Source organism: Equus quagga, chromosome 1 (assembly GCF_021613505.1).
Source record: "Equus quagga isolate Etosha38 chromosome 1, UCLA_HA_Equagga_1.0, whole genome shotgun sequence".
Classification (NCBI taxonomy): Eukaryota; Metazoa; Chordata; class Mammalia; order Perissodactyla; family Equidae; genus Equus; species Equus quagga.
This window is the reverse complement of record NC_060267.1, coordinates 26,994,016-27,017,917: the sequence shown is the minus strand read 5'-3', so window position 1 is coordinate 27,017,917 and position 23,902 is coordinate 26,994,016. Positions and strand designations below refer to the sequence as shown.

The window sequence follows — 23,902 nt, the reverse complement described above, 5'->3', positions numbered from 1 at the left end:
AAAACACCTACTAATCCTTTCTAAGAGATAAATATTTATAAATACAAACTCTAAGAAATATGTACTAACTGTAGATAAAGCCTAAGCTTAGAGAAGATTTTAAGATTTTTACTACTTGAGCTAAAAATATATTTGCTATTGTCCTACAATCCTTCTTAATGTATCTAAAAAATAATACTTAGTATTTTTGCAAGGTCAGCAATGATATTAGGATATTAGTGTTTCTGTATCACTGGTGGCTGACAAGATGGAGCTACCTCTTCAGAAGAAGCACAAACCTATTTTTCCATCAGGATGCTTTAAAGTCGCAATGTGTAACAACACTTTGGAGGGTGAAAGGGAAGACAGAAGAACATTGTTGCTTTTCTTTTTCCACTATTAGTTACCTTTCTTTTGGTGGAAACACATAGCTATATTCTCCTTAGTTTTTAGTAAATTGGGATGTCCATTAAAACCCGCAGTAAGATAACTGATGTTAATGTGAATTGTTTTCTATTCTGTGCTATATAGTGTTGAATAAAACATTTAATCAAAGACCAAAATGATTAGCTCAAGTGATCCAGATTAGAACTAGATTACAACACCCTTTGGACCAAGAATCCAGTATTATAAATCACCATCCACCTAATTGTAATATTGTTCAAATCCTACATGTCCTCTTACTGTAATGTGCCTCCCATCAGACTAGACTGCCCTAAATTGATCCAAATCTGCCCCAACCATTGGACATTGCATCTAAATATCTGCCTATCCTTGCAGGAATACGGGCTTCTGCAGCCAGAATAGTGCTACAGCCTTAATCCTATTATTCCTCACATTCTTGCCCTCCCTTTTGGTCTCAGTTGCTGAATTCCCAGCACTTTGTGAGCCTGCCTACATTACAACAGTAATTATAGGATAGAGATTCTGAAATAAACAATATTGATTGTTTTACTCTATGGACACTGGTTAAGTGTTTATAATCTTAAATGCTAACAAGTAAGGAATACTTATTACCAATTATCTCTTGTTACTGCTACCTATTACCTAATGTTAATTTACTCAAACAACATTTATTGAGCACTGTCTGCAAAGTACTGCACTAAAGTCAAGAGCGTAAAATCATAATGGCTATGGTCTCAAGGACAAGATTTAAAGGAAACTAGTGACACAACTAGACTATTACCTCTAAGAATTGGGCATTCACTTTAAAATCTGGAGGAGGAAGCCCATTTTTAACTGCAGTGTGTTTCTTTTCTTCAATATTCTTGAAAAGGTGCTTAACAGCACGAGAAATGATACCCTGTTCTTCCTCGATGATGTTAACGTCAAATCCTGTTCCCATTGTGTATGTTTTGCCAGCTCCAGTCTAAATAAAAGAATAGAAAAAATGTGTGCTTGGTCTTAATTATCTCAAGAAACAAAAATAAAAGTGCAACTGAATTGACACTTGTGTAAAGTTACAGCTTCTATGAAAATAATTTGATACTTACTTGTCCATAAGCAAAAACTGTAGCATTGTATCCTTCAAAACAACCTTCAATTAGTTTTTCTATACACTGAGCGTAGATCTGCTCTTGCTGGGAGTCAATGTCAAACACATAATCGAAAGTAAAAGCTTTATCTTTCCCTAGGAAAACCTGAGGTTCTCCCGGTGTGACAGATGTACAGATATGGCATCCTTCAATCTTTTCTTTGGCAAGCTGTGGTCTTATTCTGTGAGAAATAATCAGGAAAAAAATAAAATAAAATAAATGACAACAAAAAAAAAACTGAAAAAGCCAGACTGAAAAATTCCTGCCCATATCTTTTAAAAACACTAACGTAATCTACTATTGCTCCTGCAGTTGAAAAGTTAAATGAATTAAATTATACTGAGTCAATTTCATTTTGAGTTATTTAATGATTCCAAAAAATCATGAAGAAGAGTAAAATTAGTCTTTAAATACTTTTGCAAGTGAATACTTTTTCTCAATTCTGTAAGAGACAAAGACTCAGTTAAATAAATTCTGCTACCAAAATGCTGTTTGTTGTTGTTATTTTTGTTTTAGATTTCCTTTTTATTTCTAGGGAAGATGATATCCAAAAATGAGAAATTAAGGACAGAATATTTTTCCTGATGCCCTGACTTGCCTTTTTTTTCAAACTCTTCACGAATGGTTTCCAAACTTATTTGACCATACGCTTCTGTCAGCTTAACATGTTTAAGCATACTCTCACAAAATATATATGTATATGTATTCATTTATAAATGATATGCATGTACCATATTGATTTGTCATATATTATGATATACACGAAAGGTGAATTTTGTAAAGAAAGAAATTAAAAATAAATACAATAGAGGTTCTAATATTTTCTCTCCAAACTCCAGTGAATCATCATGTGCATCTCCTAGGTGTCCTCTCTCCACTTGGAAGACTGCAGCATTATACCCACCCTACAGTCACCCCCATCTATTCCAGACTCTAGTATCTTCCTTTTCTGCCTTCTCTTCCTAATTTCAAGGTCTATTTTCAAAGAAGGAAAGTAAATATAATGATGTATTGTTAACAGAGCAACCCAAAATCTGGCCCTCTTCTATTCAGTCTATATACAGGACCATCCTGGACGTACACATCACTGACTTACCGTACCCAGGTTTTTTAAGAAGTTCCTATTTGCCATGGAGAATAAGCAGCAGTTTAAGGAAGCAAGACAACCAATGATGAAAATATTAAATGATAAAAACAGAACAAATAAAGGATTTTAAAGGAATCTGGTCCCACATCCTTATTTTTTGAGGTACAGAAACTGAGATCTACAGAAGTGGAATGAGTTCATCTATTTCTTAGAAATAAAGCCAAGCCTGAGTTTTAACCTTTTCCAGTTCATCAGGATGGAAGGTCAACGGAAGGCTAGGAAAGACAACACTGAGAAGCGAGTGAATTTTTGCAACCCTGGTTATCTAAAATAGAATTCTGCAATACAAAACAAATATGTGTGTGTGTGTTAAGTAACGAATGTACTTATGCAGCTTTTTTCTTTCCACTGTGATAATGATTTTTTTTTAATCAAGTCTTCAACTCCATTTGTTTCAATGGAATGCAATAATTGATATGGAGCTGGCTCACTACTGTGGAAAGAGAGATGGAGTGGCCATTTCTCTCACTCCACAGACATCATGTGGTCTTCTCTCAGAGCTCCAATTTCCTCATCTGTGGATGGAAACTATAATTTCCAAGGTTCCTTTTAGATCTAACACTATTTGACTGCAAGACACTGTTACTGATTTACAAAAAAGGGGAGGAGGAAAACACTATTTATGTGCTATTATACCGATAAAATGATATTATAACAAATAAAACAAAGGGTTTCTATTAACAAGCTACGTCCATGGACTATAAAACAGCTCATGGGAGTAGCAGATTTAGCTTTCTGGTTCCACATTTTTTAGATGAGTGGTCTTCCTCAAAATTAACATTCTCTTCTTCCCAAACTCCTCTTCTATCTCACTCGTCCAGTCACGGGGAGGAAACCATAACTAAAACTCCCATCTTCCCTGGGACAATCACTGTCATCAAGCCAGAAACAGGACAGTCAACCTCAATTACTCCTTCTTCCCTATTCCATCTACCAAATCTATCTTCAAGAGCTATTAATTATCTCTGAAATAGCTCTTGAGCACAGCAATTTCTTTCCTTCCTCATCACAACACCCTAATCAAGGCCAGCATTATCTGTTACTTGGATTATTGCAAAAATCTCATCATCAAACTGCCTGTGTCGAATCTTGTCACCTGCCAATCTATTCCACATACTGCAATATCAATGATATTTGTAAAACATGAAGTTGATCAGATCACTACCGTGCTTAAAATTCTCCAGTATATCCCTAAATCCCTCTGCAACCTCTCCTCTTGCCATGTTCCTTCTTTGCATTAAAGGATTCTGGGTGGTTGTGATGGCTTATTTTTAACCAGTTTCACTAACAAGCTATGTTCTCTCTAGCCTCTACACCTTCAAATAGGCTCTTCTCTTTTCCTGGACACTCTTCTCCACCCTCTCAATTCCCAACTCCTTTTCCAAGCTAAATATCTCATGTTTTCAATCTCTGTTTAGATTTCGCTTCTTTAGGAAGCTTCCACTAACTTTTTGGATTCCAACATAAAGTCATATCTGAACCCAGGCTGCTCTCTTTCCTGAATCTACCTCATTTACCCCAGGATTCTGCTCTCTCCCTGTTTTATAGCTGCACTGTAAAGATTAAATAATCCCATGTAATAAAACAGATAAAAATAAACACAATTGTTTAAAAAAATAACAAATGTTGGAGAGGTTGTGGAGAAAAGTGAACCCTCAAACACTGCTGGTGGGAATACAAACTGGCGCAGCCACTGTGGAAAACAGTATGGAGATTTCTCAAAAAATTAAAAATAGAAATACCATATGACCCAGCTATCCCACTACTGGGTATTTATCCAAAGAACTTGAAATCAACAATTCAAGAGACTTATGCACCTCTGTGTTCACTGGAGCTTTATTCACAATAGCCAAGGTATGGAAGGAACCCAAGTGCCCACCGACTGATGAATGGATAAAGAAGATGTGGTATATATATATACAATGACTACTACTCAGTCATAAAAAAAAGACAAAATCATCCCATTGGCATCAACATGGATGGACCTTGAGGGTATTATGTTAAGTGAAATAAGCCAGATAGAGAAAGACAAATACCATATAATTTCACTCATATGTGGAAGATAAACAAACATACAGACAAAGAGAACAGTTTAGTGGTTACCAGTGGGAAGATGGTTGGCGGGTGGGCACAAAGGGTGAAGGCGCACATTTATATAGTGACTAACAAATAATATACAACTGAAATCTCATAATGTTATTAATTATTATGACCTCAATAAAAAAAATTGAATAAATAAACACAACTATCTAAATGAAAATGAGCACTGGACTACTGTTTGAAATCAGTGCTTCATTAATTTTAAGTAAACGATTATAACCATAGGATCACTTATTTGTATTAGGATACTATTAATTTTATTTCAACATAACAAAGAAAAACCAGGTGCCATTTGAATTGCAGACATGACAATCAATTTTACAATGCCAATGTCACTCAGAACTTAATCTCCTAACCTCTATTCATCTGATTATTATCCTTGTTAATGGCAAGGAGGACTGTGGTTGAAGCATAGATGTGCAATTCCATCCAGTTGCATGGGCAGGAGGAGAGTGTTGCTTTAAAAACCAACATGATGGGCCCTTTTCTACAGGATCCATGCAATGGCAGTTTCCCAGCAAGTGTGAGAAACTCCCATCTAGGAGGAAATGGTCTCCCTCACATGCAGATAATTGGAAGCTGACTATACTTCAAAGGTTAGGGATATATTTGCCTTTTCAATTCCTCTTCAAAAATTAGTATTTTAAAACAAACAAAAAATTAGTATTTTAAACTCTCCAAATCCTTAAATTTATACTCGTCAAGAATTCTCAGATGAAGTCCTAACCCAAGACAGTTCACCTACATTAGCAATGGTAAGAGTTTGAAATGTACCCAGCTACAAACCTCAATTTCAAAACTATAATTTGAGATTTTATATATAGACAAACTATATCAACCCTTCTGGGAAAGAGAGAATTAAAAATAGAATCTGACATTTATTAATCAAATATTTTGAAATAATCTCCTTAATATTTTTATGTAAAAATAAGAAATTGAACACATTCATCTAATCCCAACACTAAGAAATAATCAGTGTTAACATTTTGGTTAATGTTAACAATAAGAAATAATGACAAAGCCTTGCAGGTTTTTAAAAATGTGTAATCGTACAATTAGATATACTTGAAACTGTTTCTTAAAGAAAAACAATTATGCATAAAGCTTTCATCATATATATTTAGGATAAGGTATTCTAATATTACATAGCAATTATATGTAATTTATACATATTATATAAATTATATATACTATACATATTATATATAAATTTATACCTATTATAAAGGCTAACAGCAATGTAGGTTCTATTTATAATATTAATTTGCTAATGGAGATGATCTCTATTTGGGTTTTTAAAAAATATGACATTGGAAATGAACGCAGGCAGGGTGAGGCCATTACAGAAAATCATGACAGCTTTGCTAGAGAACATGCTATTTTCTTAGCATGAGGTACGGAACCTTTTATCCTTTGTGAATCATTGACCAATGGGATGAGGTCCAAAAGGGAAAATCCATGGAGAGCCATACAGAAAAAAATGTAATCTGCTGTATCTAGTTTACGAAGCTTGAAGGTCTGAAACAGAGTATCATACCAGCTGTTAATTATTCAGTTTTAAAGACATGAACAAATGTTGTCTCCATTTTCTCACATCAGAATCTTTCCCTCAGCATATAGTAGTCATTTAGCCTCTGCTCTCATACTCCATGGAAACTGCTCAGACAGAAGGCACCAACAACCCTTTTATTCCCAAATAAAGTGGACTCTTTTTAGTCTTCATCCTACCTGAACTCTCTTTAGCATTTGATCCTATTTACAATTTGTGGGGAAGGAAAAAGTTTTCCCCTGTACCATCCTAGGTTCTCCTGGCTGGGCACCTGTAAATTAGACTGTCAAAAGGCAGATTAACAAAAGAAAAACAAATAGAAGTTTACTATCATGTGTATCATGCATACACATGTGAATACTCAGTGATGAATAACTCAAAGGGTGGCTAGAACTTGGGCTTATATCTTAACAAAAGGAAAAAAGACTTTGTGTTTCTAGGACAGCAAATTGTGGGAAGGTAAATATACGGAGGAACTAATGGAAGATAAGGGCTAGTTAGTAAAGCTTGTTACATGGGTTCCTCTGGTGCCATTTCTGGTGATTACCTTCCATCCTTCCTGGTAGAGAGGGGAGGGGAACACCTTTACAAATTTATGTCCTGCTTTTAGGCAAATAGGGGTAGGGCAGAGATCTTTTCTTGTATCTACTTCTTTTTAATTGGCTTCCACTCAAAATAATCCTTATGTCAAAGTGGCCTATTTGGGGGCAGCATACTCTGCTATCCTTCAAACACCATATTTCTCAACTGGTTATCTGCAGCTGGCTTTTGTGACATCCCTTATTTTACTGATTCTGATTTCTGAACCCATCTTTTTCCCTTATACCTCATATACCAACTTGCCTTAAAATGTCAGTGTGTCCCCAAAAAATGTCCTAATTATTTAGCACAGTATTTAAGATTTTCCTAATCTAGATTCTACATGTCATTCCATTCTCAAATCTAGTCACACTCAGCTACATCAAACCACTGGTCATTTCTTGATCAACTTATATCCTTTCATTCAGGATGTCAATGTTCTCCGCCTTCGTAATAACCACAACTGGTTTTAGTAACTGAATATATCAAATAATCCAAGAGGACTGGTTTCAAGATGTCCTGTATAGGACAGAAAAACAAGGCAAACATATATGAGGGTAAAGGGCTTATAGTTGCTACCTTTTCAGTTAGCGTTTTAGTCATAAAACTCAGTAAAACCGCATTGAAGGTTTAATTCTGCTGCTGTTGGAAGAGGTAATCTACCATGAGACCTGAGCATCCTGCACACTCTTGCTGAGTATGCCAAGAATGCAAGACTCTGACTGTTCTTCTCATGCATCATTTCTCAAGGGTGCATTTGCAGCAAGCAACCTTTAGGGATAATGTCTTCCACCTGACAACGAGCTGGCTTGCTTCTGCTTTCTATAAAAACAGTGAATTTCCAAGCTCAGTGTTTCTCCATATCCCACTTTTTGCAGAGCATCCATATAATAGGTCTACCTGCGCTGCCTGCATTGAATTGGGGGCAGGGGGAAGACAGAGAAGCAGTCCTAATCAACATGAAGCTCACAACGCTTATTGTACTGTGAGTAATAAAAATCCTTCATCTCTAATTCAGGAGTCTTCTATCTTCTGCCAATATATGTGAAACAGGCTAGCTGGTTACCTTGTAAATAGGGTAAAGTCTCAGACTCTTCAAGGTCTTAACACATACTAACTGTGACCTCTAGCAAGTCACTCTCTTAGCCTCAGTTTCCTCATCTATAAAATGGTAATATTATTACTGCCACATCCACATCATATCCTATTGAACAAATAAGATAATATGTGGCAATAAAAGCCTATGTAAGTACAAAGTGCTGTTGTTGTTACAGCACCACTTGAAAATTCTCCAAGTCAGTTCCTTCATAAGGTTCCTTAACACCTTAAATCCATCTGGGCCTTCCGCCATGTTAAAGAATGCAGGATTTACTCTTTGGCTCCCCACACTATTGCCACATTTTTCAAAATACCCTTTGGACGCCCTCAGTTAATTAAATGTAAAACTATATGTCAGGGAGAGAAGTATGATGCAACAGTGAACATTATTACATGGAGATATGTGTATATATACATACAAATATATATATACATATATTGCTTTGCAAAGATAATCAACCCAAATAATATTATACTTCCATGCACAATTAAAAGTCCTAATCCTGGGGCCGGCCCTGTGGCTGAGTGGTTAAGTGCCCACACTCCACTTCGGTGGCCCACGGTTTTGCCAGTTCGGATCCTGGGTGTGGACATGGCACCACTCATCAAGCCACACTGAGGCGGTATCCCACATAGCACAACCAGAGGGAACCACAACTAGAATGTACAACTCTGTATCTGTACTGGGGGGGGGCTTTGGGGAAAAGAAAAAAAAAAAAAGATTGGCAACAGATGTTAGCTCAGGTGCTAATCTTAAAAAAAAAGTCGTAATTCCAAGTTAACCTTTTCATAGTAATAAATAATCAAGTCTCATTCATCCTGCTATTTATATCAGTACAGAGCATAATAGGAGCCAAAATAAGAATTTTTATTCTTTCAATGTTATTATCATTTTTACTATCTCCATGTAGCCAGTAAAGAAATTTCATTCTGAATAGAAGAGAATCAAGTTCCTAAGTAACAGGTTCTTTTAAAAAGGGGAATTAAATCGTTATGGTACAATCTGTCCTCATACTAAATTAAATTTGATTAAATGCTAGTGACTAGAATGTTGACAAATGACTAATCAGTGATTTGTTGTTACTGAAAGAATGCTGACTTGAAAATAAATAATCTCATGCATTGTAATTTATAACCTCCCAGGACTTGTGCAGTCACCCATATTTTTTTCTGAATTAGAAGAGTAGCACTAACATCACTTGTTAACCCAAGTCGAAGGATGCAGGAAATCAAACCTATATTTTTAAACACATATAGTATTGTAGTACCTTCCAGACTTTCTCTTACACCCTCACCTCCTATCCCTGTTCCTCATTTTAAAAGCATCAGAGGTGATAAGCCTTTCTTTTGTTAATTAATTGGCCAAGTTATTTTTGCTTTTCCCCACAAACAGAGGAGGAGTAACACACAACATGTCTTCCTATTTGCTGTGGGCCATTGCTAATGTCTTATCCTGTTAGAAAACACCATTGTCCTTAACCTACGGTTTCAAAAATGTGACAAATTTTTCCATTACCTAAACGTCTTGCTAAACTGCCTCTTTTTTTACTTGAGTTATTCTGATCTCATCCCCACGTGACTGTGGTAGTTCTCCAGTTTACTCAATAATCTGACCTGATCCCCACTTTGTGTGGCTCTGTTACTCACAGCTATCTGTAACTAGCCCACTTGGCACCTTGTTAACACCTTTGTTCTTCCTACAGTGACACCAATAAATCTGTCCAAAATCTGTCCCCTGTGCAGATCCTTTGCCTTTCTTTATTTCATTCCTCACTGTTTTGGATGATCATTATATCGGATCCTACTTACTAGCGTTCAACTTGATATCTTAATGCTAATTATATCTTACTAATTTCCTCCCTTCCATTTCTTAAAAATTAGGACAGTTATCATTTTGTCACCACAACTGAGTCACTGGGGTTTCTGGTCCCTTTTTCGATCCTCCCCTATTTCACTCCAGTTACTAGACACATTAGGAAAGGATCTGCCCTGCTTTAATCCTCCACCTCCTGTTCTAGGAGAGTTTCTGACACACCATAGGAACTTGTTAGACCTTTTGTGCCCTTGTGAATTGTTTTGTCAAGACATCAGGCACAGCACAAGTAATAAGTAACACAGGTCTATTAAAAGAAATTCTCCTCCCTAAAATCGATCTTTAATTACAATGATGGTTGATGTGAAGCAAGGATTTTTCCCAAGACCTTCAAGAAAGAAACATACCTCAGTAATTCCATTAAGGAGATTAACTCTGTAAAAAGCCTAAGAACAATAAAGCGCAGCAGTGTGTACTGGAGACCAGGAAGTGTAACTTCTATGAATAACAGAGACGGAGAGAAGAACTTCACTTTTTAATCCACTGATAATGAATCACCTTTTTAAATTACCCAGAAATCTTATCCTAACCATTAGCTATATATCCTACTGCTTCATCTCTGTGTGGTCCACCTGACTCAAACTTATTTTTACCTAATGACACCAAAAGATATTCATAGACATAACTATTTTCCGTTAAAATGCTTAATGCACAGTGCATATAGTTAATGTTTGGGGCTGGGATTCCTAGACTAAGCTACTCGGTCTACAGTTTGCAATACCACTTGGAAAAATAAAGATTTCCCTCAAGTGAAGTTTCTACTGGCCAATTAGGGAAAGGAAGTAGGGGAAAGAGGACGATGAGACATTATGCCATCTTCCTCTGACTTCCACCCCTATGTCTCATACTTTTTTATCCCCATGGCTCCAACTAAAGATACAGCACACTGAGAGAAGCTCTCTCTTAAGTGAGTAACTAGAATCCACACCACTCTCTGTTGGAATACCACATGTTCAGAGAACTACACTGAAATACTGCACATAGGCTGACAAAATAAAGAAGAAATTAGCCAAATTCAGGATTTTGAGAAAAGTCCAATCATCTGGAAACTCTGGGGCTTTCTTCTTTATCCTCTCTCCCCAAAATAGAAAAGCTTCTACTCCAAAAAGAAATGACACAGTAAGGAAAGGGGGTACTCTATGTGATGACATGACCTGCCCACCTATTGTCCAGAGTGCACACAAGATTTCTGCTGTTGCTGGTGGCTGGACGTGGTAGCCTATGTACAAAGCAAGGCCATCAGAAAACTTTACCAAGTCAACAAATCCCTGTGGCACACCTACTGAATGTTAAACAGTGTGTAAAGCAAGGACTTTGAACCAAACAAACAAACTTGAAGAGGGTAGCCATAGGAGAGAGAAGAAAACAAAGATCTGGAAGAAAATTAAATATGTGCTCAATGGAATATTTTCTACAAAGGAGAAATGGAATAAAGATTAGCCAGAGAGGAATGGGGTAGGTACAGGAAAAGCTTCACACAGGAAATTGTATTTGACCTAGATTTTGAAAGGTGATTAGAATTTTCCAGGCAGGGAAGGGAGAAAAGTCAAGTTAGGCAAAACAAAGGCGAAGACACTTGAAGTGCATTTGTTCCTGGCTGAAACAAAGTCCTTTGGGGCAGAAGCACCAGGATACTAAGAGTCATTAGAATTTAGGAATGTTTTATGAATATTATGACACCACCTAAGTAGGCATCCCAGCTAAGACATTAGCTTCTAAAATGAACACCCTGGTCTCCTCAAGATGAAAGATGCCACCAAAAGGCACTTTACAAAAGCCATCCTGGAGATCCCTTCCAACTATTTTTCAGTCTTCCCCTCCAGATCAATTCTTCACCCATCTTCACCTTACCCTGTGCCCTAGGAGACTGACCCTCATGAGCTGCAGCAACAGGCTCCCTTAACCTGGGCTTCCAGTGGGGCTCAGCAATGGGAGGTGCCAGTAGAACTTTGTAGGGTAGGAGAGGAATGAGGTCAGGCTATTAATTCTCCTGGTTCCTTCCCCGCCAGGTCCTACTGGTGGGTTGTATCCCTCTAGCAAAGGCCACAGCTCCTATCAGGACATCCATAATGGTAGGTGTCTCCCTATTGTTGCTAACACCAGAGTAATGCCTTGTCCCTTGTAGCTTCCCTTAATGCTGCCCATCCTCTACCACACTCTCTCAAATCATCTTGTTTGAATGTATCATGTTTTCTGCCAAGATCCTGACCAAATCAGGGTTAGCCTCAGAAATGGCAACAACGTTTTTTTAGCACTATCACTGTGTCACCATCCCTTTCACTCCCATTCCTGATATCAGTATTGACCTAGAATACAGAGCCACCAAAATCCCTACAATTCTCCAGCCCTACACAGGCAAGTCATTGACCCATTCTCTTTGCTGCACAGAACTAGAGTTTGAGATGTACATAATACACTTTATTGTTAAAAACCTAATAAGTGGGGCTGGCCTGGTGGCGCAATGGTTAAGTTCCACTTTGGCGGCCCGGGGTTCGCAGGTTTGGATCCTGGGTGTGGGCATGGCACAGCTTGGTAAGCCTGGCTGTGGTAGGCGTCCCACATATAAAATAGAGGAAGATGGGCACGGATGTTAGCTCAGGGCCAGTCTTCCTCAGCAAAAAGAGGAGAATTAGCAGCAGATGTTAGCTCAGGGCTAATCTTCCTCAAAAGAAAAAAAAAACCTAATAAGTAATAACACAAAGTTTAAAAAACATATCTTTCTTGGTCAATAGAATTAGTTTTTTCAATTGTTACAATAAAAAGGATTTAATTAATACTTCAGTTTTGTTTTAAAAACTTGGAAGGGTGGAAGAAGATTCAAGGGGGGAGAATAAAGTGAGAAAAAGTAATCTCAGAATAAGACTTGTGATAACTAGATATTTCAACTCTCATTCTGAAGTCAATATGTTTCTAATACCTTCTATTTTCCTTATTACACACCATACCAATTATACACAGAATTTTCAAAAACCTTCTTATAACGTTCTTTCTAAATGAAGCCACATGTGTTCTTGGGGGAACGGCGGGGGGGGGGGGGGGGGGGGGGGGGGGGGGGGGGGGGGGGGGGAGGGCAGGGCAGTGTCTTCCTATGCTTAATAATACTGTATGTCAGGCCAGCCCCAGTGGCTTAGTGGTTAAGTTCGGCCTGCTCTGCTCCCATGACCCAGATTCAGTTCCCAGGCATGGACCTACACCACTTGTCTGTCAGTGGCCATGCTGTGGTAGCAGCTCACATACAAAACAAAGAGGAAGATTGGCAACAGATGTTAACTCACAGCAAATCTTCCTCAGCAAAAAGAAAAAATAATAATCCTGTATGTTTTTTAAACTATTTCATCATGAGAAAAACTGAACTATGACTATATATAATGACAGTAATACATCCTTAATCCCAGATGTATATTATTTGTGTTTGCAATTACTCTGTGGAGGGGAAAGAGACTTGCAATTTCAGCTCTGCTTCTTAGAAAGAGAAATAATATTTTGTAAGTTTGTATGATACTGTGCAGATTAAGATTCTGGTTCTAAAGTAATAAACATAAGTTACTGATACCAATTTTCATCATCAGGGAAAAATAATCTCTACCACAAACACTAATCTAAGCCATAATTCTGTCATCTCTCAACAGATCCAAAGTGACAGGTCAAAGCCAAGGCAAGAACTATAAGAAACACGTATTTTTGTAAGGAAAGTATGGTAGGTAGAATTTTAAGATGATCCCCACCCATATACAACTTCTGCCCCTTGAGTGTGATGCAACCTGTGAATATGATAAGATATTGCTTCCAACTTAGTTACTAATCAGTTGATTTGGAGTTAATGAAAGAGAAACCATCCTGAGTAGGCCTGATCTAATCAGGCAGGTGAGCCTTTAAAAGAAGGTGAAGCATCAAAGAGACATCTCCTGCTGAACTGCAGGAAGAAATCAAATGACCATGAAGTGAACTCCCTAAGGAGAAGGATGCGTTTGGAGACAAGAGCAGTCTCCAGACAACAGCTAGCAAGAAAATGGGGACCTGAGTCATCCAACCACATGAAACTGAATTCTGACACCAACCCGAATGAGCTTAGAAGATGACAATGAGCCCCAGATGAGAAGTGAAGCTCCGACTGACACTTTGATGACAGCCTGTGAGACATGAGCAGAGAATCCAGCTAAGCTATGTCAGGACCCTTGCTCCATGGAAACTGAGATATAATAAACATGTGTTATTTTAAGTCACTAAATCTGTGACAATTTGTTAGACAGCAATAGAAAATGAACACAATAGAAAGCTAATAAAAACTAAAGAATAATATATTCTTTATTACACTAAATCTCATTGCTTTAAGACCATAATCATTAAAATCACTGCTTATACAATTTTGAACTCTGAACAGTCAGATGGGCAACAACTGGCATATTATAATAACAGTAATAAACAAGTCAAAGAAGCTCCATTGATGACACCATTAATACACCATTCATGACAACATCAATCTATCTGCCCTTTTGGGGAAAAAAATGAACTCATCCCATTTCTAAGTTATAAATCTCCAACTATATTTCTTTAAGCTTAATTTTCTTACTTCACAATCCCTGAATCAAATGCTTACCAGTATCTTACATTTCCTCTATGTTCTAAAATAAAAATGAGTGCTGATAAATGTAAAGAAAAATAATTAACTCCAATTAGAAACATGGTTTCCTTCCAAGTATAATATTCTCTGGTCCTTCAATTCAGAAGCAATTATATTATAAAACAGTAGTTATAATAAGGACTTTTATATTCTCTAAGCTTGTTCAACAATCAATTAACCTGAGTTCCCACATCTCTCTTTCTGTTTATATTTTCTACTATTTGATTGGGATACTCTTCTTCTGGTAGCAGCCACTGCTGCTTATGAGTACAAAATATGACAACAGCGCAATGCAATAGATTATGCCTTGGGGCAGGCTGAATAATGGTCCCAAATTCCCAGAACCTTACATGGTAAAAGAGACTCAACAGATATGATTAAATTAAGGTTTTTGAGATTATCTTGGATTATCCAGGTGCCCAATGTGATCATGAGTGTCCTTATAAGAGGCAAGAATATGGAGATATGGTACAGCAGAGGAATGTCAAAACCATGCAGTGTGAGAAATATTTGACCAGTCATTGCCAGCTTTGAACATGGAGTAAGGGGCCAAAAGCCAAAGAACACAAGCAAGCAACCTCTAGAAGCTAGAAAAGGCAAGGAAAGAGATTCTCCCCCAGAGCCTCAGAAGGAACACATTCCTGCCAAACCTTTATAGGACTTCTGACCTCCAGAACTATAACATAATACATTTGTAGTTTTTTAAGCCAGTCAGGGGTTACTTGTCACAGCAGCAACAGGAAACTAATATATGCCCTTTAACTTCACATAAACAATCTGGTCCTAAAAACATGAGTCATGGTTAAGGTGACCATAAAATTTACTGTCCAAACCAGGATACTTTCAAAAGTGAAAGGGCTACTATTGATCCTACTAGGACAACAGTTTTCCTGTCCCTGGAAAACTGAGACATATGATCAGCTTACTCATGGTACACTCATAGCAGAAAACTCAATCAAATTATAGAGATGTACATTTCAGTTCAAAATGAAAAAAATCTTTTTACCAACTAATCTATCAAAAAACAGATGGATTGCCTTAGGAGGTAGGGAGGTACCCACAGTAGCTACTGACAACAGACAAGATAGTACAGGTTCTCAAACCTGGCTGCATAGGACAATCACCCAGTATGTTTCAGTGTGTTTATTTATTATGATTTTTTTTTTTGGAGGAAGATTAGCCCTGAGCTAACATCTGTGGCCAATCCTTCTCTTTTTGCTGAGGAAGACTGGCCCTGAGCTAACATCCGTGCCCATCTTCCTCTATTTTACATGGGACGCCTACCACAGCAAGGCTTGACAAGCAGTGCATAGGTCTGCATCCAGGATCCAAACTGGTGAACCCTGGACCGCTGAAGTGGAACGTGTGAACTTAACCGCTGCACCACCAGGCTGGCCCCAATTATGTTATGTTTTTAATTCATCTTCCCAGGTTCCACCTCAGACTTATTGAATCAGAGGTGGGACCCAGAATCTATTTTCTTAATTAGCTCTCCAAGTGATTCGAACACAGTGCCAGCCCATCACCAAACTTTGGAAGCAATGGTAAGCAGCAATATTTATACTTTATTTTGATAGTGGACCCTCCTACCCTGGGGTCCTCATACACAAACATACATAATAATGCCACTACTTCCACCGCCTGCTTTCATCCCAAACACAATCTTAGTCCTGAAGCCCAGCATGCAAAAAATATAAAAATAAAGTCACTCCTCCTGGAGGTACGCCAGTAATTCCTCACCGCAACGCTCCCCACCCACAGCAGCCCATAAGGCTCCTCCATGAAATCCCAAGGCTCCTCTGACAACAGGCCTAGGAAAACCAAGCCTCCACATCATAAGTAAGCAGCTTCAGGATGTCCACAGTTTGTTGTAACTACTCAGAGAAGCAACTGTCTTTTAAAATTACGTCTTTGGAGTTTGTCTCAATTAATACCCTAAGTTTGGCCTTGTCACCCGCTTCTGTGATAAATTACCTTACTTTGGTTTTCAGTTCCTCTGCCTGAGGGCACTTCGAGTTGGGGTGTGAGTGGAGGATGAAGAACCTATTTGTTTTTCACCACGCTCTTTAAAACATGACAGATTCAGCTTCTGATTTATTTGTAAGACTTTATTTTAAGAAAGGGATAATGTGCAGTTCGAAAAAGAAGCTTGAAAACCATTGTTGTTGAGGAAATTTCCGCATATGGTGAGAGATGAACTAGATGACCCTCAAGTTCCCTTAAGCATTAGCTCTAAAATTCTAAAAACTCCATATTCTAATGATTCTAAGAACAATTATAGGTAATCTTATTGCTAATAAAATAAAAACATGAATCATGTTTGAGAGGGCAAGGCTGCCTATATCTCTTAACTCCCACAGTCACTTTGTATTTAATAAAAAAGATTTCACTCCAATGGGGCACTTTTAACAGATTTAGCAGATTTTGATTTCTTAAATTATTTTCATACTGTATCTGTAGGCTGAATGTGTCCTCCCCAAATTCCTATGTTGCAGCCCTAATCGCCGGTGCATGGCATATGGAGGTGGAGCCTTTGGGAGGTGATTAGGTTTAGATGAGGTCATGAGGGTGGGGCTCTCCCATGACAGGATTAGCGTCCTCACTACAAAGAGGAAGAGAGACCAGAGCTCTCTATCTTCATCTCTCGCCACCATGTGAAGACACAGAGAAGAGAGCCATGTGCAAGCCACGAAGTGTGCCGTCACCTTGAACTGAATTTGCCAGCATCTTCATCTTGGACTTCCCAGCCTCCAGAACTGTGAGAAATAAATGTCTGCTGTTTAAGCCCCTCAGACTGTGGTATTCTGTTCTGGCAGCCTAGGTTGACTAAGACACTGGATTCACTCACTCTGTGAAACAGCTCTGTTTTTATCAGGCTTGGTAAGTGCTATGTGCAGGACTGACCATAAAAGAGTCTCAACGGGACTTAGGATACAAACAGATTTAAAAAAAAACACTAATTTTAGAAGCCGCCCAAAATAAACAGTTAACAAACCTCATTTTTCTAAACACACACATACACACATGCCTCACCCCCATACAGTAGCATGTGGAATGAAATTACTTATCAATGAAATTATCTTTCTGATAGTTAAATTTGCTTCACGTTTTACAGATTGCTTGCCTTTTAGAAAGACAGCTGAATATGATCCATGGAGCTTTATATTATTTCATGAAGTATCAGGAACGGAGCATGCAAATAGCATTCCCCATGCAATTCTCACCAGCTGAATTTGGTCTATTACCTTTAAATCTTTGTTTAATGGGAAAAAATTTAGAAGACCTAAAACAAGATAAGAGGGAAGCGAAAAGATCCCTGGCAAGTGGGCAAGAACTGGTACCTAGAAAAGCTGGCTTTCTCTAGCAGACATTTTAGCCCAGGAAGTTAAGAGGGAAACATTAGAGAACAAAGTATCTTTGATGAATGCACAAAATGCACTTAATCCTCTTCATGAATTGAAGGTCAGAGGAAATAGATAAATCTCATCCATTAGCGTGGATCCTAAAAGAGTTAGGAACTGCATTTGTACATTCTGAGAAAACAATCTGAGTGTTAGGAATTGAATAAAAATGTCATTAGAGATTTGTGAACCACAATGAGCCCTAGTCTAAGCCATTAGCTTTCCCTTTCTGGCGTAGGTCTAATATCTATAAGTAGATTATGAAGAGTCCTGCTTTGGCCACAAAATGATATATTTGAGGCTAACTATAAGAATTAAAGGTTTCCAGAAAAAAGAAAAGAAATCCTCCTAGAGTCAATTCAATTTAACAATTTATTCTGTAAATTATTTTTTACACTTCTATATGTAAGATACCATGCTAGGAACTGGAGGAGAAATAAAGATAAAGAAACTTTAAGTTTGTAACATTTGGGAATTTATCATCTAATGCGGGAAATGAGACAAATATAAAACTAACTGCAATTCAACATGACATACTATTAAATACCGTAAAAGAGGCTTAGAGCAATACTTCTCAAACTTTAATGTATATATGAATTACATGGGGAGCTTATAAAAATACAGATTCTGATGGTGTGGGTCTGGATGAGAGCTGAGAATCTGCATTTCTAATAAGCTACAGGTGATGCCAATGTAGCCCTCGCGTTTCAAAGCCTTTGAGTAAAACAGGTGGAAGCCATCACCCCAAGTTACAAAAGGGAACGAAGTATGGTCAAGACAGGGAACGAGAAGATGAGATTTCAGAGAGCTTTTCAATAGGTAGAAAACAAAATGTAAAATGAATCAACCAAAGAAACGAGTGCTTTTTTACTAGTAGAGTGTTTTTCACTTAAGATAAATCCTAGTACTGATTATTAGATCTATTATTTTAAAAGAGCTGTCTGATATTATCTGTAGAGATCTAACAGAATTCTATTAAAGTGCCATTCCTAATAACCGAGGTTTCTAGACATTGCAAAAGTAAGATAATCAATGGTTCACAGGATGAGCTCAGATAAGAAAGCTCAACAGCAGTTGAAATTGAAGCCCTGATTCTGGACTGCATCCCCCACTCTACCACCCTTGGATAAGGCTGCCTTAAATGTTGACAGCCACACCCACGGGGAAGGGAGGAAGAATATGGAACGTGGATTTTTTTTTCTTCAAGCAACATAGGACTCAGAATCTATATTCATTTTCTATTGCTGTGTAACAAATTACTATGAACTTAGGGGCCTAAGACAATACACATTCATTATCTCACAGTTTCTGTTGGTCAATAGTCTGGGCTGGGTATAGCTGGGGCCTCTGCTCAAAGTCTCACCAGGCTGGAATCAACGCTTCAGCTGCGCAGCATTCTCAGTGGGAGAATGAGCTCTTCCAAGCTCATTCAAGTTGTTGCAGATTTTGGTTGCTTGCAGTCGTAGGACTGAAGTTCTTGTTTTCTTGCCAGCAGATGACCAGCTCTCAGCTCCTCCATTCCACCCTTTAATCCTAGTCACTCATAACATGGCAGCTTACTGCTTCAAAACTACCAGGAGAATCTCTCATTCTAGTCTGCTAAAACCAAATCTCATATAACAGATGCAGTCATGAGAATGACATCCCACTACCCTTGCCATAGTCTTCTGATTACAAGTAAGTCACAGGTACTGCCTGAACTCACGCAGAGGGGATTACAGGAAGGCATGAGCAGGGATCATTGGGTGTCACCTGGGGGTCTGTCAGCCATAGTCAAGAAAGTTCTTTCTCAAAAAATGTGACATTTCATTAAAGACTTGAAGAATGAGAAATCAGCGATGTGAAAGCAGTGGACTGAGGAGGCAACCCCTAGGAATATAGAGAAAGGAAGATAGAATAAGGAAGAAGGTAGCCCTGAAAATGACTGCCACCTGTAGACATATTGGTTATCTTTTCATCACTGATTGCTAATGAATGTAAATAAAGTATATAACATGAATTTTATAAATCCAATTACCCAACCTCTCAACCATTTCAAGCATCCCCCTAAGAGGTATGCATCAATGCGGAAGACACAGGAAAAAACACTGTACATCTTCCTGAGGTGTTAACTTTATATTTGGTAAAATTAATAAGGAATTCAAACATTTTTATAAAAAATATATTTATAGAATGGGTGTACAAAATGGAGTACAATGCAAAATTTGCACTAACTTTTTAGATAAAACTTGAGGCCTCCTTCAAAGAAATTTCCAGTTGAAGTTCAAACATTACACATTTTCTTTCTCTGCAGTTAGGGGAACTTTGGAACTGCGTGACATTCAATGCTATTTTGGGTCTACTCTATACTTCATACCTCATTAAGTATTAATAAGGAAAAAAACTCCCAGGTGAAGAAATAAATTTTTAAGTACATAGTCTCAAATGTAATGCATAAGCACATTATCCACTGTAGTCTCTGGGAGGCAAATTACAGACTAAATTATTATAAAGATAGTTAATATCATGCAGTGAGGTACTGATGCCTAGGGTACTGTACTTTACAATTATCCGATCCAACTGTTAATTTTTGATGCGGTGATAATGGTGTTTTTGTTTGGCTGATTGATTGGTTTTGGTTTTGTTCTTGTTTATGATCCAAATGTGGACCCCACATTTTGTGGCATAAACTGCCAACAGCAGTCCAAAATCTATTCTCTCCTTTTTCCTCAACAAATTTGTTACTATTAATAAAATTTTTATCTGGATACTCTACACATTTTAAGCCTGCTTCCAGCTAGATGTGGTCAAATGGCTAAGTTCTGCTTAATGTGAACAGTAGAGTCTTACATGGAAGGTATGGTTCTTCCTTTTTTTCCCTCTCTTCTCACTGGCTGGAATACAGAAGTGGTGGTGGTGCACCAGACTGGATCACACAGACAAGGGCAACACTCAAACCATGGTGGAGCAACAAAATAGAAGGATTCTGGATCTCTAACACAGGGGAACTCAACAGCCCTGGGCTTCTTATGCCCAGGCTGGAATGTGGAAGAAAGGTAAACCTCTATTTTGGTTAAACCCTTATAATTTGGGGTCTTTGTTAGAACAGTTGAATCCATGTCCTAGCTAACACAGAATCTGACAGTTGCCCTAACAGAACCTCTAACATGTGGTACTGACTTGGAGATTGAGCAGGAGGTAGTTAGGAAACAGATAGCAGATGAAAAGCTGCTGACTCTTGCTATGCCACAGCAAAACGTTTAGTCAAACTGTCACCTTGAAAGTTAGTACCTTAAAACTACAAGCTTCTAGCTAGAAGGAAAGTGACTGGAAAAAGAAAGAATATTAGTGTGTATTGGCTCCTTCTTGCTGCTTCCAACAAAATCCTTCAAAAGATATAAACTCAGCCTGCTACATAAATAAAGCAATCTCAAGCAGATATGGAAGAGAACTGAGCTCTAGTGAAGAAAGCTCACCCTGCCTATAGCTTGAAATCTAAGTTAATTGAGTGTCTGTAAGTTTGGCTTCACAGGATTCAAAAACCAAATTCTTCTATACTCCAAACAAACAGTTAAAACAAGAGGTTCAGAAGACACAGCCTAAGCTGATATAAGCCTGGGACTCCAAGAGTTCATGGCAAGACAATGGGAGCCAGCCCAGCAATCAAGAAGATATTAAGGGTACTACCTTGTCACCTAACCTCAAGGTAACCGTCCTTGATATAGAAACTGGAGGATTTGCAGAGCACAAAGGCCAACAATTAAAATCCAGTATTTTTAGCTAGGAAAAAAAATAACAACTATGTCTTGATTAACGTTAGGCTGCGGTTACTTGCAGTTGGAACTAATCAGTGCAAATAAGCAGAAAATCCAATAAGTTTCCAAGGGGCTATATTACACACACAGATACAGACACACACACACACACACACTGTAAAGCCTATAATTGCTCAACCCAAAGACAACACCTGCTATCTATCCCCAAGAAAAGGGTATACTCTTCAATGCCCACTTTCGATCTGGCCATGGAGAATAATAGACAATAAAGAACCTCCCAAAGGACAAAGCCAGGAACCCTGGAGCACAAGTGATTTCCTCCCTGAGGGTAGTGGGGTGAGCTTGCCAGGACAGCTAACAAACGAACTTTTCTACTACCCAGATAGAAATCTTTAGGATTCCTACACACAGAATCTGACCACTGCTGAGTGACTATTGGGTTTCCCATCTTCCTCTTTTCCAAATAGGATTTCTTATCCTGCTTCCCCTCCACTGTCTTTTGGATGTGTTACCCTGCCTTGACTTTACCAGTGTATATTGCATGTGCACTGGGGCCGGGGGGGGGGGGGGGGGGGGGGGAAGGAGATGGTGGATAAAAGGTAGTTTGGATAGGCCACGCAAAGTAATAACCGGGCTTGAGAGAAAGAACCAACTTCACATTGCCCAGGTATAATAAACTACAAGATAAGTTAACTTGGAGAAGGAGTGGATATGTTTCATGGTTGGGAGATAGAGTATACATGGCAGAAATGTTAGATATCTCCCCAAATCCATGTTCTCCTTCTTTCATAGTAATAGGAATTTTAGCTGGGTATATGGCATCTTATATTTCCTAGCCTCAGTCCCTTAAAAGAAAGGAGCATGTCCTCCCTTTTCCACTTCTTGCTCAGAGGTAAACACGGTGGTCTCCATCCATATACAAGAAGCAAATCTGAGGGAGAGCAAAGCAAAAAGATAGGAGGAGCCTGGATCCCCAAAAATGTGCAGATTCCTTGTAAACCCTGGACAAATATAGTAAGTTCTATCTTATTTAAGCAACTGATGTTTTGGGTCTCTGGTACAGCTGCCAAGTCTATATTCTAACTTACACGTGGTTATAAAACTATGACAAGGAACTCTTCAAGCTAATGTATACAGATGTGTAGAGACACAGAGAATGGGTTTAAAACCTTATTCCAACTAAACTGCTGGCTAATTTAGATTGTTACTCACCATGGTAATTCTGTGTTTTGTAAAACCATTTGCTACAAGATAATAATACTAGTTAAAATACACTGCCAATCGTCCCATTCACAACAACATGGATAGACCTTGAGGGTAATATGTTAAGTGAAATAAGCCAGATAGAGAAGGACAATCTCTGTATGACTCCACTCATATGTGGAAGTTAAACAGGTGGACAGGGGCTGGCCCAGTGGCTCAGCGGTTAAGTGCGCACATTCTGCTTCTGCAGCCCAGGGCTCGCCGGTTCGGATCTCGGGTGTGGACATGGCACTGCTTGGCAAGCCATGCTGTGGGAGGCGTCCCACATATAAAGTAGAGGAAGATGGGCATGGATGTTAGCTCAGGGCCAGTCTTCCTCAGCAAAAAGAGGAGGATTGGCAGCAGTTAGCTCAGGGCCATCTTCCTCAAAAAGAAAAAAAAAATAGACAAAGAGAACAGATTAGTGTTTACCAGGGAAAAACGGGGATGGGAGGTGGGCACAAAGGGTGAAGTGGTGCACCTACAACACGAGTGACAAACAATAGTGTACAACCGAAATTTCACAAGGTTGTAAACTATCATGATCTTAATAAAAAGTAAAAAAAAAAAGCTTAAAAAACATACGGTGCTAAATTACAACTTATTTTTAAAAATTAGGAAAACTGAACACACTGAAACCTCACTGAAATGAACTGCATTCTGTAATAGAAACTTGTAAACAGTAAGAATGCCCTGAATTACAAAAGGTGGGAATTTTTAAACTAATTTGTGAAGGTGACATTTCTTAATATGTAAATTTTTTATTAGCATGTATGTTTTAGAATTGGTTAGAACTGAGACTTTTGATCAGTTTGTTTTCCTCAATTTTTAAAAAAATAACTTTAAATGAAAAAATTTGCCATATAGATTCACATTAACTTAATATTTACTCAGTATTTACTTAATATTTATTCAATAAAAACTTATATACATATTGATGTCTCCTGAACGTCTGAGAACAAATAAAAATAGTTAACGTATATGTGTTTAATGTTTCACAGTTACATAATACTATGGAAACAA

At 38.1% G+C, this 23,902-nt stretch overlaps 1 protein-coding gene across 14 annotated transcripts in view; it reads right to left on the bottom strand.

Annotated features, from left to right (window-relative positions):
* KIF21A (kinesin family member 21A) overlaps positions 1–23,902 on the bottom strand; it is a 147,436-nt gene that overhangs the window by 67,295 nt on the left and 56,239 nt on the right. For all 14 annotated transcript variants that reach the window (XM_046666458.1, XM_046666466.1, XM_046666491.1 and 11 more), the window contains exons 2-3: positions 1,473–1,695; positions 1,166–1,348 (exon numbers count right to left, since the gene is read on the bottom strand). In XM_046666458.1, the coding sequence (XP_046522414.1) occupies positions 1,166–1,348; positions 1,473–1,695 (406 nt within the window). The remainder of the gene's footprint in view (positions 1–1,165; positions 1,349–1,472; positions 1,696–23,902) is intronic.